At 39.0% G+C, this 20125-nt stretch overlaps 1 protein-coding gene across 1 annotated transcript in view; it reads left to right on the top strand.

Moving 5' to 3' along the window:
- EXOC4 (exocyst complex component 4) overlaps positions 1-20125 on the top strand; it is a 911169-nt gene that overhangs the window by 15671 nt on the left and 875373 nt on the right. Inside the window, exons 2-3 of the mRNA XM_043968219.1 lie at positions 9778-9967; positions 13807-14001. Of these exons, the coding sequence (XP_043824154.1) occupies positions 9778-9967; positions 13807-14001 (385 nt within the window). The remainder of the gene's footprint in view (positions 1-9777; positions 9968-13806; positions 14002-20125) is intronic.

Raw genomic sequence — 20125 nt, 5'->3', positions numbered from 1 at the left:
TGTGATATCTGCCTTATGTGTTGTAATGGGGCTGATTTTACTTAAATTTGGATACATTCTTTTCACTTGACTCTGCAATTTATAGCTCATTGTCACCAGGAGTGTTCTGTATAACTGAGTTAATTGAAATATTGAAAAACTGCTTGTGTCGTGTGTAGTAATTGGCACTAAGTGCTGTCTGGAGCAAGACACCAGTGATTTTTCAATTGCTATCAAGAGGGAAATTGTTTACTGTCACTTTGTATAAAATGGATCTCTTTGTGCTGAATTAAAGGATGGGGGGTTTAGTGTGGGAAAATGTTTTCAGAGGGACTTTCCCCCATGTTTATGGAGTCTGATGAAGCCAGATAGAAATTTGCAGTAAGAATATAACCCTATCACAGAGTAGTTTGATGGATTTTTGTCATGCTTTGGATCAAGTCCTATTCCTTGGGTACATAGTGGCGCTCCTTAGAACCTCTCTCACCCTGCCATGAAGAGCCCATAACACATGATTCTTAGCTACCTATACTAGCATTATGATGGACTTCTGTTATATTTGTAGTTCACCGGTAGTACTAATAGTGTCCTTACTTAACACTGACTAAGTGCTCTGCTGAGCATAGTTTGGCAAAGATCATTTACTTACTTTCCACCCGGGTGTCTAGTGCTTAAATACTTTGCAATCTCTTCTCAGTGTCGTCCTCTTCAATCTGCAGTTTTACTCAGCTAACACTTTCAACTGACCATGAGTAATACCCATGCTGACAAAACCGGTATATTCTGCTGTCAGACAACAGTCTTGAGTTGGCTAGTGCACACTTTAAAGAAACAGAAAATCTGTGAACCTGACACCTTGAAATGCAGGTTAAATAGATGGTGTAGCCCAATCTAATCTCTCTTGGTTATAGGCAGTATGGGGAAGGAAATGGAAAAAAAGATTATGAAAAAACATGAAAGCTGGAAGACATCATCCTTCAGTTAATTTAGCTTAGTTATCAGTTCACCCAGATGGGCACACACACTTGAAGCTCTGAACATAGTAGAGTGCTAGGGAAAATGAATGTTATGTCCCTTGACTGTCTATGATTCAAGATAGTACTTTAGGTCCTACTCCTTAGAGAGAGGACTGAAAACCTGTTTATCCTTGTTGCATTCATTTACAGTATTTAGTTTTAACTTAAACATCTTTTGTGAGTATCACGACTTCTCTGGGCTTCAGGTTTCAGTTTCAAACTTATAACATCAAGACTGTAGACAAATCTCATCTCCTATTCTGTGTGAATTATCATCTAGATTATAACCAGCCTTGAGGTCAGGGTCTGTTTATACCTTCTATGTTGTGTAGAACTTGTAGATTTAATTGATATCAACAAATCCCACATGTAGTGGTGGCGATTTCATTTTTAAAATTGATGCCTTTTTAAAAAAATGCCTGTTATTTCCTCATAGATTGTTGTTCCCTGCCTCTTGTTAACCCATTCTTCAAGTTCATCCTTTGTTCCAGGGAACCAAGACCTTTCATTGAAGTTATTCTGTGTTCAGCTACCTTTTTGATATTTTTTTTTGGGGGGGGCAGGGCAATGAGGGTTAAGTGACCTGCCCAGGGTCACACAGTAAGTGTTAAGTGTCTGAGGTCAGATTTTAATTCAGCTCCTCCTGAATCCAGGGCCTGTGTTTTGTCCATTGTGCCACTTAGCTGCCCCTCCTTTTTGAGTTTTGACAACAATGTAGTCATTGTGTATATTGTTTTCTTGGTTTTGTTTATTTTATTTTGCATAACTTCCTGTGTCTAACTATTTCTCATGTCTTTCATTTCTTAGGACACATATTCTATTACTATTTTATGTCCATAACAGTTCTCCAAATGATGGTCACCCACTTTCTTTCCAGTGGATTTTGTGTATATGTGTTTGTTTTTGCTGCCAAAAAGAGTTTATTTTGACATATACTTTTGGTAGACCATTCTGTCATAGACTTCTTTGGGTTTAGCATCAAGCAGCTAAGTTCAGGTGGGAAAGTCTTCATTTTTTTAGGGTGGGTAGTACAATAGTTTCCCACATAAGTGAAGGTAATTTACAATCATTGAATTATTTTAGAAAGGTATCTATCTGAGTTACTTCTTATCTCACAATTGGAGCCTTTTAATTTTTTTCTTTTTGGTCTTAACTTTTTTGTGTGTGTTATAGACTCTGCATCCAGGTCATTGAATAGTTAAATTAGGATAATCCAGGTAAGGTTTGAATATAAAGACAGGTAGATTCTTTGTGTTCACACTTAGAATGAGTAAAGGAGAGAAGGCAAATGCCTTATATGTGTAATGTCATTGGGAATGAGGCTCCACATAAATGGGGCAGCTAGCAAGTGTTAAGTGTCTGAGGCCAGATTTGAACTCAGGTACTCCTGACTCCAGGGCCGGTTCTTTATCCACTGCACCACCTAGCTGCCCCCACCCCATGCAGTCTTAACCCCATACCCATACCCTAAATGGCCCAAACCTAGTTTTTGAGGTCTTGTGTCTTGTGTCTGCTTTCTCTTTTATTGTATTTATTCTTTCTTCACTATTCAGGTATCAGTTGTCTTTTCTTGCTGTTTGTTGGCTCACTTATTCCTAGTTGTGCTTTCCTCCTTTTATTTGCTTCATCTGATCTGCTTTGAGTTTAAGAAAATAGAGCAGAGATTTTTAGAGCTGGAAGGGAACCTTTCAGATCACCTGATAAAAAAATAATTATTCTGGTGCCCTCATTTTGTAGATGAGGAACTTGAGGCCCAGAGAGATTAAGTGAATTACTCAGGGTCCCCAGGGTGGTTAGAGGCAGAGCAGAGCTGGATTCTAGAGCTGCATGCCTCTGCGATGTCTCTGAACTTGGTAGACTTGGGGCTAAATGCAGAGTGTATTGATATTTGGGCCTCTGAGGAAAGTGCATGTTACTTGGGCTTTTCAGGGGCCCATTAATTCTTTCTTACTTTCTTGGGTTATCAATCATGTTTCCTATAATTGGAGTCATGAGATTAATGATTGCCAAAGTTTTTTGATCAGAGTGGCTTCAGTAAAAAAAATTTTGAATACCTCCCTCTTCACCTATGTGCATCTTTAACTTACAAATGATACGCATGCACTAAAATTATAAAACTTACACAAAAATAGAAATTAAAAAAGGATTAAAGATGAAAAAATATTTGATTCCATAGTCCACATGGTTATTGTTGTTGTTTGTCCTTCATTCTTGAAGAAGACTAAGACATTGGGGTAAAATCATGACTTGAAGTGAATTGGATTGAAGTGAGGGAGGGCTGATAAAGTCATTAACTTAACTCTCTCCTCCAGAGCCATCTGGGTCCAGTGGCAAGATATATATAAGGATGATTGGAGATGGCCCCCAATGTTTTTTAAGTCAATTGGGGTTAAGTGACTTGCTCAGGGTAATGCAGCTAGTAAGTGTCTATGGTATGATTTGAACTCTGATCCTCCTGACTTCAGGGTCAATGTTCTATCCACTGCGCCACCTAGCTGCCCTGGCATGGTTATTAGATGTGCTTTAGGAGAAATACTTTGGCACCTCTGTGGAAGGAGAGCCTAGTAGACTTCCACCAGTCGCGGATGACCATGGATCAGCACCTTGAAGAGCCACAGGCCACAGTGTGACTGTGCAATGCGATACGGGAGCCGCAGCTCCTGCCCCAACGAGGACATGGGAAAACTGCGCTCTCTGTTGCCTGTCGGTTCCTGCATCTCATTTGTTTTTCTTCCCACATCTGTCTCTCTGTGTGTCACACAGCCACTAAGGTCCTTATTGCCTCTCCCCTGGGCTACTGGACTAACTTCCCAGTTTCCTTACCTCCAGGCTCTCCTTTCTCGGGAAGCCACAGGTGGCTGTGTAGAATGGATTACTATTCACATATGTGTTGATCAGTCATTTTTTTTTGTCTCCATCAAAGCAATGGTCAGATAGAAACATTCTTGAATTTCAGCAGGTTTCTGGATATCATGTTCATGAGATGTTGAAAGTGGTGCCACTGTAGTGCAATCTCCTTTCCTCATGTCAAGTGCCTCTAGAAGTCAAATAATCCATCCTTCTGTCCTCAAGCATTATTTTGTTACAATTCTGCTTGAAGGTAGGAGAGGGATTATTTGATTCCTAGAAACCCTTAAAACTCCGGTGATTTGTATTTACTAAACATTTAGTGAAAAGTGGAAGACCACTTTGAATAGGCTATTCTTGTTTATAGTATCATCTGGAGGGGACCTCAGGGATCATCTATTCCAACACTCGTGTTACAGTTGAGGAAACTGAGGTTCAGTGAGACAAAGTGACTTGGCTAAGGATATAGATAGTAAGGAACAAAATCAGGATTTGTACCCAGATCCTCTGACTCAAAATCCATTTTTCTCTCCTCTCCACATAATGTACACCAGGACTATACAGAATTTTTTTGGGGGGGTGGGGCAATGGGGGTTAAGTGACTTTCCCAGGGTCACACAGCTAGTATCAAGTGTCTGAGGCCGGATTTGAACTCAGGTCCTCTTGAATCCAGGGCCGGTGCTTTATCCACTGCACCATCTAGCTGCCCCTCCCTTCCCCCCCCCCCCACTATACAGAATTTTTAAAAAGTGTTCCTGCCTCCTATTCACAAATAAGGGTTCTGAGGTAGCTCAGGATGGAGGTGATTTGGAGAGCCTTTGTGTTCTAAAGGTGCTATGACAGTTCCTATACCTTAGTAATATACTTATTTATTTGAGTTGCGTGGTAACAAGGGCTCTCTTTCTTAGCATGTAGTAGTGTTTTTAGTGATGCAATTGTAATGAGTTTGTTGGGGGCAGAATAGAAGGTCTTGATCCTGTTACTCTTTGTTGGCTACACAGATGGTGGTTTTCCTCCTGAGTGACAGATTACACTTAGGAAAAACTGATCTTATTTCCAAAGATTTGTTTTTTCATTGCTCTTGGGTGCCATCCATCTTTTCAGGGGTATACTGACTTATATATTTGGCCTTATCTGGATTCCATTACTTTAACAAAGTGAAGACAAAATTATATCAAGAAGGAGCCAGTGGCAGTGACTAGCTATTTTCCTTTCAAGTTGCTTGATCCATCTTTTTGAAACACATGAAAAGTAACCTGACAAACTCATACTTACACCTCCATGGTTATTTGCAGAGGTTTATATGCTTGACTGTAGGACCTTTTTGGAGTTGACAGCTATGGATTTAGTAGAAGAAGCACATTGTACATTAGTGTTTATATTTTGTATCAGTTTTGTTAATGCCAGTACCATGGATAATGCATTCCAGAGCCTGTTGGATAAATAAGTGCCTCCCTGGGAAACAATTAGACATCTTTGGAGAGGTATTTTTCTATTTACTATTATTTAATTAATTTATTTTTCTAAGGAAGTAATTTACTGAAAGTGCTCAAGTTGCTGCACAGAGTCTGGCTCATTATATCTAGCATTTGGTTTAATATGTTTGTCTTCTGTGAACTTAATCTTGGTTGTCATCAGATTTTTGAGGTAGAAATGGAAAGATCCAGAGGGAGGCTCAGTGACTTCAAAGAAGACTGGGATGACGGAGCTCAAATCAATTTTGCCCCTCATTTCTGAGTTCATGTTATGTATGCCATATCTAGTTACAAACACCTGCTACCTTTGCCCTAGACTTAAGACTCTTGCAACTTTAGAAGCTGCTTGGAGATTTCAGTTATGCTTCGGACTTACTCTTATCTTTATTAAGTGCCTCTAGTTGACCACTGCCTCTCTCTAAGGTACTACTTTGACATTAACTCTTTTGATTGAGAGTGAGATCCAGCACCAGGAGTTGAAAGCAGGACATGTTGTAGAAGACAGGTTTTTTTTTTCTTCCTGGTTTGGTTTTTTTTTTTTTTTTGGTGAAGTTTAAGCCTGGGTTTTTTTTTGTTTTTTTTTTTTAGTGAGGCAGTTGGGGTTAAGTGACTTGCCCAGGGTCACACAGCTAGTAAGTGTCAAGGGTCTGAAGCTGGATTTGAACTTAGGTACTCCTGACTCCAGGGCCGGTGCTCTATCCACTGCGCCACCTAGCTGCCCCAAGCCTGGGTTTTTAACAGGGATAAATATGAAGTCTTCAAAAAATAGATGTGTAAGTGTAGAATGGGAGAGATCTGTATTGGCTGAAGTTTATGTGAAAAAGGCACTGGGATTTTAATTAATTAGATACTTAGCTTGAGTGTGGAAAAAAAGATAATTTAGTACTGGTGCTTGTAGTGATTTTCAGCATCTTCTATCTCACCTATGTTCTATCTTTTAAAAGAGTAGTTGGACAATCAAGATCATAAGGAGTCTGGATAGTATGCCATTCAATGAATAAGGGACTGTGGATAAGAAATCTAGTGATGGATGAGAAGACAAAATAGAGATATGAACATTTTCAAATGTCCAAAGGGCTATCATAAGGAGGAATTTTGCATTGTTCTAGAAGTGAGAACTAAGACCAATAGATTTAAGTTATAAGAAGGGTTTTGGATCAACATAAGAAAAAACTTTTACATACTTAGAGTTGTCCAATAATAGATTAGAGACAATGGAGCAGATCACATTGATAGGTATTGAGTTTCCTGTCACTCAGTAAGAGGCTAGATGACTATTTTTCAGGGGTATTATAGAAAGGTTTGATGCATTGGATGGGAGGTTGGAGTAGAAGTTACTTCTATTTCTTTCTAATATTAAAATTCTCTGAATTCTGTCAAATAACTTAGTTACATTACTTACCAAGACAGCTGTAGTCATACTAATATGACCTTGAACTTTGCTTGCTGCATGTCCTAGTAATTGCATACATCATAACTTTCTATAATGAATTAGTTTGATGAATTCAATTTTTACTTAGTTACCCTGCACAGGGTTTTGTTTTTGTTTTGTGGTGAGGCAATTGGGGTTAAATGACTTGCCCAGGGTCACACAGCTAGTAAGTGTCAAGTGTCTGAGGTCAGATTTGAACTCAGGTCCTCCTGAAAACCAGGGCCGGTGCTCTATCCACTGTGCCACCCAGCTGCCCCCCTGCACAGGTTTTTGGCCTTTATTTGATCATTTTGCAGAAGAGGGAAGTGAGGCATAAAGTAGCAGTTGCTTCATTCAGGAATAGTAAAAGGAGGTCTGTTTTCTAACTTCCTGGTTCAGATGACCATGTATTTCAGTTTCACATTTCCCAGATACTTGTTTCTGAATTCCCACTGCTCACAGGCTGTTCCCATCTGTTATTTCTAGATGGCTATTACCCTCTCTCTATATGACATGTAAAGAAGTCAACATGGTGTTGCTTTGATTCATTTGCATCTCTGTGAGTTGAAGCCTTTTCCTTGGCTTCTTAATTTTTGTTTTGCGGAACATTCTGTTCCTTCTACTGTAACTGACTAGGAAAAATTTGAAAAGTGACCTTGCCTAAATCCAAGGAAGGGAGAATGATATGTATATTTTCACTTGTTTTTTGATATGGATGTTTTCTCTGTATTTGAAAACACAAACCAAAACCAAAGTAAGCATAATTTACTCTCTAGTTTGCATATCAGTAATCCTCTCCATGTCTTAAATACCTCATATCTACCTCTAACTTGTTACTGTGGTAGTTGACAGAGAGGAGTGTGTCTTCTCTGGGCCTTTTAATTAATGGATATTTCACTAGTTAACCTAAACAATGTGAAATGTTTTGTACTTTTCCTCTCACAAATGAATAATGTAGGGGATATAGAAAGAAGCATGTGACAGGGGAGAATAGAGAGAGACTCTTGTAAAGCTGTAGAGTGATGGGGAAATTGATCTGGTGGAGCCCTTAGCATACTGTTTACTTTTTTTTTTTTATTACCCCACAGTGACAGCACAGTTAAATATTCAAGAAGCCATTCACCTTGGGACATTTGACAAATTGAAAGAGTTTTAGGATCTTGCTTTGCATTGGACTTGCCGCCTGGAAGCCTTCAAATTTAAAGAGCAGAGCTATGCATCACAGATGCAGCTGATAGACTTCCTGGGCTATTATTCTGGATTTCAATCTTGAAAGTAATCTTTGTAATCCTAATTTTGTAGTTGAATTTTCCAAGTGCTTTTCCATCTTTGCTTATTTCCAGTCCTTTCTAGATGCTGCTCTTTCTCTGTAGATACTTTATAATTTCTACTTATTGCTTGATGACTAACTGATTACTTTTCACCCTATACCTAGTCTGTAGGATCTTTAATTCAGCCTTAAAATGGTAGTAACTCTGTGACCTTGGACAAGTCATATAACTTCTTTGAGCCTCATGTCCCTCATCTGTAAAATGAGGGGAATTTGTACTGGATGATCCCAAATCTCCCTTCTAACTCTTAATCTCCTGCTTTGTAAATATTGAGGCTGCTCAGATTTCCCCTAAATCCCTGGTAAGAAGGAACATTTTTATGCTAAATAGCTCCTGAGTTGAGATCCCTTGCTTAAATGACATTTTGAAGAAACTTCTGTATTTTTCTTGGAAATATCTGAAAGTGGATTTATAATTGACTTACTGACTGGCCCATCTCTTAAAGGAGCTCTATGATGGTCCCATAAATGAGGGCATTCATCACTGAGAGTCTAAAGTACCCCTCCCAAATTAAAAAAGAAAATGAAATACGCTGGGCTGAGGGTACAGAGGGAATTTAATGAAACACTTGAAATTACAGTAACTAACAGATAAGGGGAAGAGGGCTTTTTTCTCTGTTACTGAGTATAAAAGTGAATTGAAAAAAATTACACTGCACATAAGATAATGGAAGAAACAAAGATTTGGCTCATGTATCAAACTAGGTTATTGAGAGATTTTTTAATAAGTGCATCTACCTTATCCTTTGGTTATTGTTCATGTCTATCAATCTCTTAATGCTGGTGTTAGAATAGTAAATACAGTGACAGTTTTTGTGTAGAATTCTGAATTTTGCAGCTGCAATATTTTCCCAGTTCATGTAATCTTTTGTTCTGGTCCAATGTTTGTATGATAACTAGTTCAGTAAGATCAGCTGTTCTTAATCCTCTGAGAAAGGTTGGTAGTTTGCAAAAACCACTTTTGTTTCATATGTGCAACATGCTCCCTCTGCTGTAGGCACAACCCCTCCCCCTGCCTTGCACCCCCATTTTGCCTCTTTTCTGGACTCTCCCAAAGCTGGAAGGCTCTGTATTGGAAACTTCCATGCTATGGTAAAGTGAGAACCTCACTGGCCAGTCTCTAGCATGTCTTTCTGAGAACAGGAACAAGGTGTGTGAACAAGATTCTTTCCATCCTCTGTTGTTAGGGGACCCTTAGGAAAAACAAAATAAAATGGAACTTGGCACTCAATTATATTACAGCGTTGTCTAAGTATAGAGGATGGAATCTTTTAATTAGGAGGAGGGATAACTGTTTCGTTATTATAAACCTAGATTATCAAGGCCTGAGAATGCCCTCTCAATGGGCCATTGGTGATCCCCTTCCCCTTTTTTTCATGGCTTGGAGATTGTCTTCATGCCTGAGACCCCAGGTGACTGAGACCCAGATGTATCTTCTGCCCTGAGCTTTTCCCCCCTGCCCTGATCCTCTTTGCCCCAAAGCCCTAATTATTTTCAGTTAAGCTATAAGGAAGGCCTACTGCTTTTAGTGATACTGGCCAGTCTGACTCTTGTGCCTCAATGTCCTGAACTAGGTCAAAACACCCTTTTTTTTTCTCAGGAAGTAGTTTTTCTTTTGGTTTAACTAATTTTGGTCTATTTGTTGCAATTAAACTTTGGATGTTTTTCTAGACTGTTCTTTTCCTTTTTTCCTTATCATGCATTCTCTGTCTCTGTCAGGACTCTATCTACGAGTGATGATGTGGAAGACAGAGAAAATGAAAAGGGTCGTCTGGAAGAAGCCTATGAAAAGTGTGACCGTGACCTGGATGAGCTGATTGTCCAGCACTACACCGAGCTCACGACTGCCATCCGCACCTATCAGAGCATCACGGAACGCATCACTAACTCTCGAAATAAAATCAAGCAGGTGAATGTCTGACTTTTGTTTCCAGGGAGCGTCTTTCTTAAGTAGAGCCGCATGGTGTAGGGGCCATGTCAGGTTATTTTCAGCCCTTATACAAATTCACAGAGCTTTGCTTTCACTCTTGTTTCTACCCTGTCCTCTTTCCATTTCTCTGCCTATGTGAGGTAGCACAGCATGGTGGGGCAATTATTGGATTAGGAAGCACTGGGTTTGAAACTGCCCCCTGACACTTGTGCCACCCTAGGCAAGTCACTGAATCTTCCTGAGCTCGGAGTCCTCACCTATAAAATGGTCCTATTCCTATCTATAGTATGGACTTCACGTGATTGTTGATGGCCTCAAGTGATGGTCATTTTCCCTTTTTTATGATCTCTTTGGGATACAGACTTAGTAGTGGTATTACTGGGTTAAAGGGTATGCACAACCCTATAGCCCTTTGGGCATAGTTCCAAACTGCTCTCTAGAATGAATCAGTTCACAACTCCACCAGTAACAGATATTAGGCTTTTGGTTCTGGTGTGCCTGGAGCTGTGATTTCATCAGTAGGGAGCCTCCTTCACCAACACAAAGTGGCTTGTTCATGGTCATGTGGCTCTTATGTGTCAGAGGCAGGACTTAAGCCCGGTGTTTCTGACTAGAGTGCTGGCTCAAACTGGGAGATTGCCTCAAAAGAAAGTGTGTTTTTGATGGGGCCAATGCAAGCTGATGAAATAGGTGCCACAGGATTTCTCTTAAGTTACAATTATGTTTGTTTGTCTTATCATTTTACTAGGTTGCAAGATCACGGCGGGTAGAGATTGTGCCTTAGCTAAATTTTCTCTCTCTCCCAATGCTCTGTACATAGTAAGTGCTTAACGTTAGTTGGATTTAATATCTATTAAATGCCTGCTGTGTTTGAAGAATTTATCCTTTGTATATTGTTTTTCATCCAAATGAGAAACTGGCTTTAACTTTCATAGATAGTAAATAATGGAATGAAAGTATTTTGGTTATGTGCTTGCCCCTGGGGTATCTCTACTTTCATAGCCACAGCAATTCTGTTTCCTATATTTTCTGTCCTTTAGAGCTTACAATGTTGAGATTTTGGAGGCAGATACATAAATTATTGTTTTGTTTGAGGAGAGCTGTGGAGATCATGGTTTTCCACCTTTCAGAGCATCACTGTGGAAGCAGTAAGCCATAACCCTATTTGAGACAGAATGCTGACCTTGCCACCTTGTAAAATTAACTTGAGTATTTCCAAAGGGAAGGCTGCAGCTCTTATCCTTTACAAGTCAAGAGTTCATCCTATGGATTTATGTTTGAAACCAGGGGAAGCTTGAGATCAATTGCCCTAGATTTCAAATAAACTGTAGTCCATTTTGACCTAATTTTTACTAAGCTCCAGAGGGGTCAACAAATGAATGTATAGAGCCACTGACCTTTTGGCTTTACTTAGAGTAATCACAGCTTGGGTGAAGGATCTTTTGATATTTGTGTTTTCTGATTAGTTTTGGTTGATGTGTACTAAAAGGACTTTGTTGTAATCTCGAGGGAAGAACCCACAATGATACCTGACTTGACTTCTCTTCCCTTTGAGTTGATATTATCTTTGTGGCTAAGAAAGAATGTTCACATTGGAACAGACTTGAAAAGACATCATTCTGAGCTGATTTTTCTAATCCCTTTTTTGATTATTTCTGATGCTTGTATTGGGAGCCAAATCCTTTTCTACCACCTCATTCTCCTTCTAAGTTTGGCAACAAAAATGTAAACACAATCATTACACTAGGTAGTTATCAGGAAAATAATTGCCACATAAGAAATTCCAAATTTTGACAACTCTCAGATCATATGGGAAAAGAATTAAAGGGCTAGAGCCCTTTAAAAAAGGATAGATACCTTTACTAATTGGCAAGCATGTGAAGAAAAAATGATAGAAAAACAAATGAAAGGTGAGTGGATTTGTTTTAAATTGGATAATTTGACAATTTCTTACCATGAAAGTCCAATTTCAATGCACTAAGGAAACACTGACATTTCTTTACTAACCTTTTCCTCTTGCTTTTTGGTTTTAAGAGAGTCATTGATTTATATATATATGCCATAGTTGTTAAAGATATGAATGTGAATGATTTCGTTGTCTGGCCAATTGCCCAATGGATTATTTGGTTCCTTTAGGGACAAAGACAGCAGAACATTGAAAAAGCACTGGGCCATGAACTAAAATTTTCTTCTTGCTCTTAGCCAACAGAGTATAATTAGGAAATGGCAAATTCTTTCTTTGCTGTCATGTAGAACATGACACCATAGTATTTATACTTTGAGTGGGGTGGCAACATCCAGATACTGAGTTATGAGAGTGTTTACATATAGTCTCATGAGGCTTTGTGTATTTGGTAAAGTCTAAACTCTTTTTGATAATATAGATAGACAAATGGATTTGCATTAGGATTAACCAACTAGTACTTTGCCAAATGCAACTGATTCCTTTTTCAGATCATATAAAATTCATTGGAAATTTTGTCCAGTTAAGAAATTTACTTTCCAACAAAATGACACGATATTTATTCAGTCCAAATGTGGATTTTTAATCAGAGTTGGACATTTTTGTAAATAAAGTCTTATTGGTCTATATGAAATTTCAGCTGCTTTGAAACCAGTTGATTTTTAAAAAACCTTTATGGGAATTAGAGTTTTTTATAGCATCAGAACTGTAATGGGTAAGTACAAGTTGAGGCAAATGAGTTGTGATGCAACAAAGACCTGAGATTGGAAAGGATCTGAGATCATCTAATCTAACCCCGTCATTTTACATATGAGGAAACTAACGTCCCAAGGTGTGGAGTGATTTAGCCAACTCCACATAGTTAGAAAAGAGCAGATCCAGTTTTGCTGACGACAAGTCCAGGGTTCCTTTTCATTTTACTAGATTAGATTGCCTTATTAGCCTTAAAGCAGATGTGTTAAGGTCGGTTTTGGAATAGTTTTTTTTTTCCTTCTTCCCTATCTTGAGATCATTTTAAAAACAGGATAGGTTCTAGTTTAGGAACAGGATAGATGAGTGATCTCTCAGCAGTTTTTCCAGTCTTAGGATTTTTAGCTTCCTACTATTGTTGCTAGTTGGGAAAATGTTGAAAGTCAATGGTAATCTGAAGATATATTGTAGAGCCTTCCTCACTATTCTCTGTAGACTCTCTTTGTATATTGGAAGATTAATTAAATGTTAATACTCTTGAATTTCAAAAGTGGCTCTTGAATCTGAAATGGAAAGACATTGAAAGAAATCTAATCTTAGGATGTGTCCTGGTAACTTTTGTCTTGGAGCTTATTTATCAAAAAGGACAATTTCTAGTCACATTTTCCCCTTTAAGTCAGTTAGGATGTATATACATTTCCCTGTGTTGATTTAAATAAAGCTCTCCTTGGAGGCATATGACCCCTTGGAGTCCCTTTAAGTCTGAGGATTCTCTATGGAAGATTAGAGAGGAATAGCAGCGTAAAGTTTTCATTTCAGTCATTTCCCCATGAAACATATTTAACATTTACATAGCACTTAATATTTTCAAAGTGCTTTATATCATTAGTTATGTCTTATGGATTCACTCAGGGGTAGGTCAGGAGTAGTATTCTCATTTCACAGCAGAGAAAACACAGACAGAGAGAGGCGAAGACTCATCGAAGTGAGTCAGTGTCAGAGCCAGGATTAGAACTCAGAAAACATACTAACCCAGAGGATTAAGGAAAAGTGGGAGTTAGCAACTGTTAAGTACAATTAGCACCAAGGAACAATGTTAACTGGTTAGTGGGCTTAAAATGGAGAGAGTTTGGACTGAATCAAGATTGAAATTGCTCTTTTCCAGGTCAAGGAAAATCTGCTTTCCTGCAAGATGTTGTTGCATTGCAAACGGGATGAACTCCGGAAGTTGTGGATTGAAGGTATTGAGCACAAGCATGTCCTAAATCTGCTGGATGAAATTGAGAATATCAAGCAAGTGCCTCAAAAACTGGAACAGTGCATGGCCAGCAAGCACTATCTCAATGCCACGGACATGCTGGTAAGATGTAATTCCTTCTGCTAATGGACAGTTCTTCCAGGGCCCAGAAACACTCCTGGTACCTCAGAGCCTTTTTAGTCTTGCTAAATCTGGTAATGCATGCATCCTATTACAGATTTTCCTTTGAGGATTCAGTAGTTCTTGGCAGGTGATATGGAATAGTCTTAACTATTACTTTAAGCTTTTTAAAAATCATCCTCTGTCTTTGGAAAGCTGGGCTTGGCACCAAGTCGTAGAGTGGTGCAAACCCAGTACTTAAATTATGTTGGGGGAGAGGCACAAAGACTCTTGGTTTCAACAAAAGGTAGTAGTTAAAAGGTAGTTGTGTTTTGTGTTCAAGACTCAAATGAACATAGGAGGATAGAGTAGTACTCTTGAATCGGCTTGATTTTCCTGGAATTCTTTGAGAGAGCTAACAGTAGGTCATAAGACTGTTGGCCTTTAAGTAGATAAGAAAGGAGAGGGATTGCTGCAGTTATTGTGGGAGGCAGCCTTGGTCAGGAGGTCAAGCAGTAGTACTTTACAGCCTGGACCCTTCCCTGAGCCCTGCTACCTCCTTCTTAGAGATGAAATGAAGGCAAGGTGGCATTGGAAGGTGGGGGTTTGGTCTAGCCTTAAGAGCAACCTAGAAGAAAAGAGAAAACACCAAGTGTGCTTTCTACTTAAACGCTTTTCTCAGTTCTGTAGGGCTTTCTTTACCCTAATTCTGTGAAGCACATATATGTAGGATTCTGGTTTTACACAAGAAAACTGAGGATCAGAGAGATTACACGTTTTGTCCACATCTGTGCAGCTACCAGTTTCTGGAGCCAGCATTTGAACCCAGGCCTTCTGATTCATGCTCCGTACAGTTTTCACTGTGCCACAGCCTCCTATGTCTGTGACCTTTATCCAGTGCCCTGCCGTCTTGCTTCTCATTTGTCTCTACTCTTTTTCTTTTTTTTCTCTTACATCTTAATCTTCCCATCTCTATTGACTATTTCCCTACAAAGATGCTCAGATTTCTTTTACTCTGAGTGATCTCTTGAAACAAATTCCAAACTTTACTTGATCCTGACATCCCCTTATCACTCCTTTTTACTTTCTGTCCTCTTCTTGTCACTTCTAGTCAGACTAGTGTATGCTTACTGCTTTTATTTGCTTAATATCTACTCATCCTGTAACTCTTGTTTTCTGATTTCCAATCCCATCACTCTACTGAAATTGCTTTCCTCAAGGATAATAGCCACCCCTGAATTGCCATCCCCTGGCTACGTAATATTTCTTTTTTTTTTTTTTTTTAGTGAGGCAATTGGGGTTAAGTGACTTGCCCAGGGTCACACAGCTAGTAAGTGTTAAGTGTTTGAGGCCAGATTTGAACTCAGGTACTCCTGACTCCAGGACCGGTGCTCTATCCACTGCGCCACCTAGCTGCCCTTTTTTTTCATTTGTTTTTGTTTTTTTAGTGAGGCAACTAAGTAATATTTCTAATGCACAGATTTAATCATTGCAATACTCCATTGTTCAAAGTCTTTCAGTGTCTCCTCATTGCCTGCCATGTAAAATAACAAGTCCTTTTCCTAAAATTTAAAGACCTTTATATTCTGCCTCCAGCCTGTCTTTCTAACTTTATCTTATCATATTCTTATTCATATACTTGAAACTCTGACCAAACTGGTTTACTCCTTGATGGCTTTTCTTAGCTCCTTGTTTTTGGACATACCATCCGTTTCCCTGAACTGACTCTTTATATCGCAACCTGTTGGCATTGGACCTTTTTTCGTTTTTTTCAGACCTACCTTAGGTAGTTAGTTCCTCTTTCATGAAGCCTTCCCTGGAAGACCTCCACTTCAGGTGGTTTCTCCTTCAATCTGTCTGTTTGTTTTTTGAGGGGCAGTGAGGGTTAAGTGACTTTCCCAGGGTCACATAGCTAGTAGGTATCAAGTGTCTGAGGTCAAATTTGAACTCAGGTCTTCCTGAATCCAGGGTCAGTGTTTTATCTACTGTACCACCTAGCTGCCCCAGGCCATCTGTTTGACCTCTACTATCCATTTAATTATTTTCTACTGGGCATTTTCACTCAGCAACTTCTCTTTTGAGATTCACCCTATTATCCAGTTCTGATCCTTGTTTTGGTCATCTACTGGCTTTCCCCCTCAAGTTGTTTAGCTTTTGCCTTAATTTTTTGGCCACACCCAGCCTCTGCCTTTGTGTTTGGGGGATTCAGTATGTACATGGGAGTCCCCTTAAAGTGAGTTGGTGTCACAGGTTATTTATTGTCTTAACTCCCAATATCCATTATTTTCATTGTCCTTTAGCTTACCCACAGATATAATCATACTTTATATCAGAGGTTCTTTTTTTTTAATTCATCAAATATATTATTATTTATGATTCAATACATTTTGCTTACATTTATATGCCACCTTTTGTTCAATTGTTCCCTAATCACTACACATATTTTAATTTTCCTTGATAGGACATAATACAATCTGGGAGTAAGCTAACTTGTCCCTGTGTTGTTTTGGAGAGATGGGAAATGCTAAGATAAGAGAGGTTTATTGTTCCCTCAATAGGATGAAAGGCTGAAGGCTTGTTTTAAATGTTAACTACATCAGCGATTCTTAACCTGGAATCTGTGAACTTGTTTTTAAAAATATTTTGATAACGAATTTTCAATGTAACTTATTTTCTTTGTAATTCTGTGTTTTATTTTAAGCGTTTAAAAACATTGAGGAGTTCTTTAGGTTTCATCAGATTACTTCGGTGGTCCGTGACACAGAAAAGGTTAAGAACCCTGTGTTAGACCTTAGCGTCACCCACAACCATGCTACTTCAGGGATCCTGATCTTTCTTTGAACATAACCTCTACTACTTCCATCTTTCCTTCTATCTTAGTCTTCCTGAATCCATCATCGATTCTCAGCATAACTTTCAGTTTTTACCTCTGATTTTCCTAGTTCATCCCCCATGCTATGGTCTCTCTTTCATCCCTTCATAGTTGTCTGCTTGTCATTGACCCCTTCAACTAGTCATTGTCATGTACCCTTGAAACCCTTGTCTCTTTGTCCTGTTTCCATTTATACTTTGCCAAATCATAGCCCACCACCTGCTGCTTTCTCTTCTGTACATGTAAAAAAGAAGGAAGGAAAGAAGAAACAAGCATTTATTAAATGTATTTTACGTGCCAGGCATTTTACAAACATCATCTCATTTGGTTCTTACAAAACCCTGGGAAATACCTGCTATTAGTGCCCCCATTTTATATGTGAGAAAAATGAGGTGTACAGAGGCTATCTAAGTGACACATCCAGAATCACATAGCTAGGGTCTGAGGCCAGATTTGAACTCGGATCTTTCCTGCTCCAGCCCCAGTGCTCTTTCCACTTCCATCTGTTTTGCTGAATGAACCTAGAGGAAGTCATTCAGTCATGTTGCCTAGGCCCATTACAAATTTATCCGATTTCAACTAGGCCTTCATTATTTGATGACAATCCTTTTGTGTCATAGATACTGTATTACCCTCCCTGGAACAACTCTTGCAGACTTTTTCTTCTTTCCTCAGTCTCATCATTCAGCTCCTTTCTCCCTCCAATTTAGTAGAATACCTTGCCTCCTACTTTACTAGCAAAACTATGTTATTCACTGTGAATTTCTCCTTCTATATGTATATCTCAAAACCCCTCTGCCATTTTTCACCTCTTTTGCTTCAGTCTGTCTGTTTGTGTATCTATTGCCGTGTCCCTATGAGAGACTATGCTCATTAAGAGAAGAGATTGTGTTACCTTTCACTTTTGTGTTCTCAGCACTGAATACAGCACATTAAACATAATACGAATGAGCGGACTGTTATCCACAACTCAGAATTGTTCATGGTTATGGGCCACACAGGAGCTCAAAACTACATTTAGAGTCAAAGGTTGTACAACTCCATGTTAACTCTATAGTTATTTTTCTTTGAAAGAATGGAGATCCTCTTTTTTTGTTATGCCAAATTAGAGGAGCTTGCAACACTAGAACATACATGGAAAGTGACTGGAAAGGGAAAAGGTGAAATGATCTAAGTGAGCTCTCAAGTCTTATTTCTCCAGTCTAATTTATTCATCCTTTCAAGAAGCATTTTGATAAAAGTCCTTTACGAGACGCTTTTAAGCAGATGTGGTAGCCATGAGGTGAGAAGTGCTGTGACATCCTGTCATGGACTAAAACCTGCTTATGGCTTAAGGAATCACTGGTCAATTTTCACAGCGATTCTAGGTTAATAGTGTTCTGCCCTTGGGAGTAGTACAAGGAATGCTGCTGATTCACGGTAACTTGCTCAAGGTGATAGCATCTGTAATAATGTTGTACAGGATTCCAATGGAAGTCATCTTTCCTTTAGTATTGGTTTATGGATTTTGAATACATGTATATTATATGGATGTCTAAATGTAAAAAGCTTATTCTTTGTTACATTTCTTATAGTTTGTGGCTGTTTTGGATTAAGTACCTTCTCCCCCCCCCCCCCTCCCCCAATCCAGCAGAACATCTATGTTGAAGGCAAGGAAGAATAAGGCATGGTCTTAGCACTCATAGAGATTATAGTCTAGTAGGAGAGATAAGACATGAACATGATTTTCTTTTAATGTAGGAAGTCAGAGAGGTGCGAAAAGACACCAAATATCATGGGATCTTAGAGGAAAGGGAAAGATAATTTTCATGTTCTCCAGGTTCTTACTTCCTGCCAACAAATATGCAGATTTCTGAGGGTATAAGCTCCTTTATTTTTAAGATACATGCCAATTAAACTTGTGATGTGAAAAAGTAGAAGACAGATTAAAACAGATTTGTTGTTGAAACACTTCTATGTGGTCCAGTTTTGAATTAGATTCAATTTCAAGTGTAGTCATAGTAAGTAGGTCATTGAAATTTTTTTCAGATCTTTATCCCTTTTAAGATTTCACATTTCTGGTTTGAGCTAAGTAAGGAAAGACTTATCTGTTTACTAATTAAAAGTTAAATATTGAAAAGACTTCCCTTTGCCTCTGACTCCTTGATTTATATTGTTTTGGAAAAACCTCAACAAGGCCTTAATAGGCTTCACTTTATATTTAGACACTGACTGTAGGAGATGATATAAGGTAGAAATTTATGTAAGTGACAGTCAACTAGCTAATCTTGAGCAGTTGAGTCACAGGATTGTACTGTATATACATAGTATATATTATATACAGCTCCTGGCTCATTTACTGCAATCCTTAAAAGGGATTTACTGTTATCCTTAAAAGGATCCATGATTTCACTTGGCCCAGTTCATATTATAGCTCCTTGACAACTTAGTAAATTATCTTCATGAGTTGATGTGGCCAGACAGATTCACGTGTTAGAGACCAGCCCTGTGTTGATGGGTAGTGAGCTTACAGTATAATGGAACTTGAGTATTCTTTGTGGCAGGGTGTTTTCATAAAGCGTTTTGTACACACCCTCCCCCCACTCCCAGGGGCATAGAGGTGGTATTTGGTACAGAGAGAGAAGGTGGGAAACTCAGATGGATGGGTAGACTGTGACACTGTAAGCCTAAGGAATCCAGTTCCAGTCTTGACATGGGAAAGGTTTGGTTTCTGTTTCCAGGGAATCCGGTAAAGTTTATATAAAATTATAATTATATTGTTAAAAACACCCTACAGCATTCTTAGTATCATATCAATTCACTTCTCTGTTACGTGAACTTGACAGTAGAGGGAGTTGGAGTATTTGGACAAGTCGAAGGAATGGCACAAGTCAGGCTAAGTGCAGATTTGTTCATGTGGGCTGGTAATCCCAGGGATGGTCAGTCTCTCCTGCCCCTCCCTTGGGCATCTGAGGCTGCATTAATGGCAGGACAGTGTCCAGTGCAAAGACAGTGACAACCTCACTATAGTGTCCCCCTCTAGGTGCTGAAATTTAGAATGGAAATTGCCAAACTGAACTGTGTCTACAAGAATGTGACCAGGATTATGAGGACTCAAATCTAGGCCATGTGCAGATAAGATGAGGGAAATTAAGGTATTTAGGTTGAAGATGAGGTGACTTTACAGCTGTTTGTAAGAGCCGCATTTCTCTCCCATCTTGAGAAGAAGTAATGGGAGGGAGCTAGGACTGGTTTCACAGTTTTATGGTGCTGGAA

Source organism: Dromiciops gliroides, chromosome 5 (assembly GCF_019393635.1).
Source record: "Dromiciops gliroides isolate mDroGli1 chromosome 5, mDroGli1.pri, whole genome shotgun sequence".
Lineage (NCBI taxonomy): Eukaryota > Metazoa > Chordata > Mammalia > Microbiotheria > Microbiotheriidae > Dromiciops > Dromiciops gliroides.
This window is presented reverse-complemented; position numbering and strand designations above follow the sequence as displayed.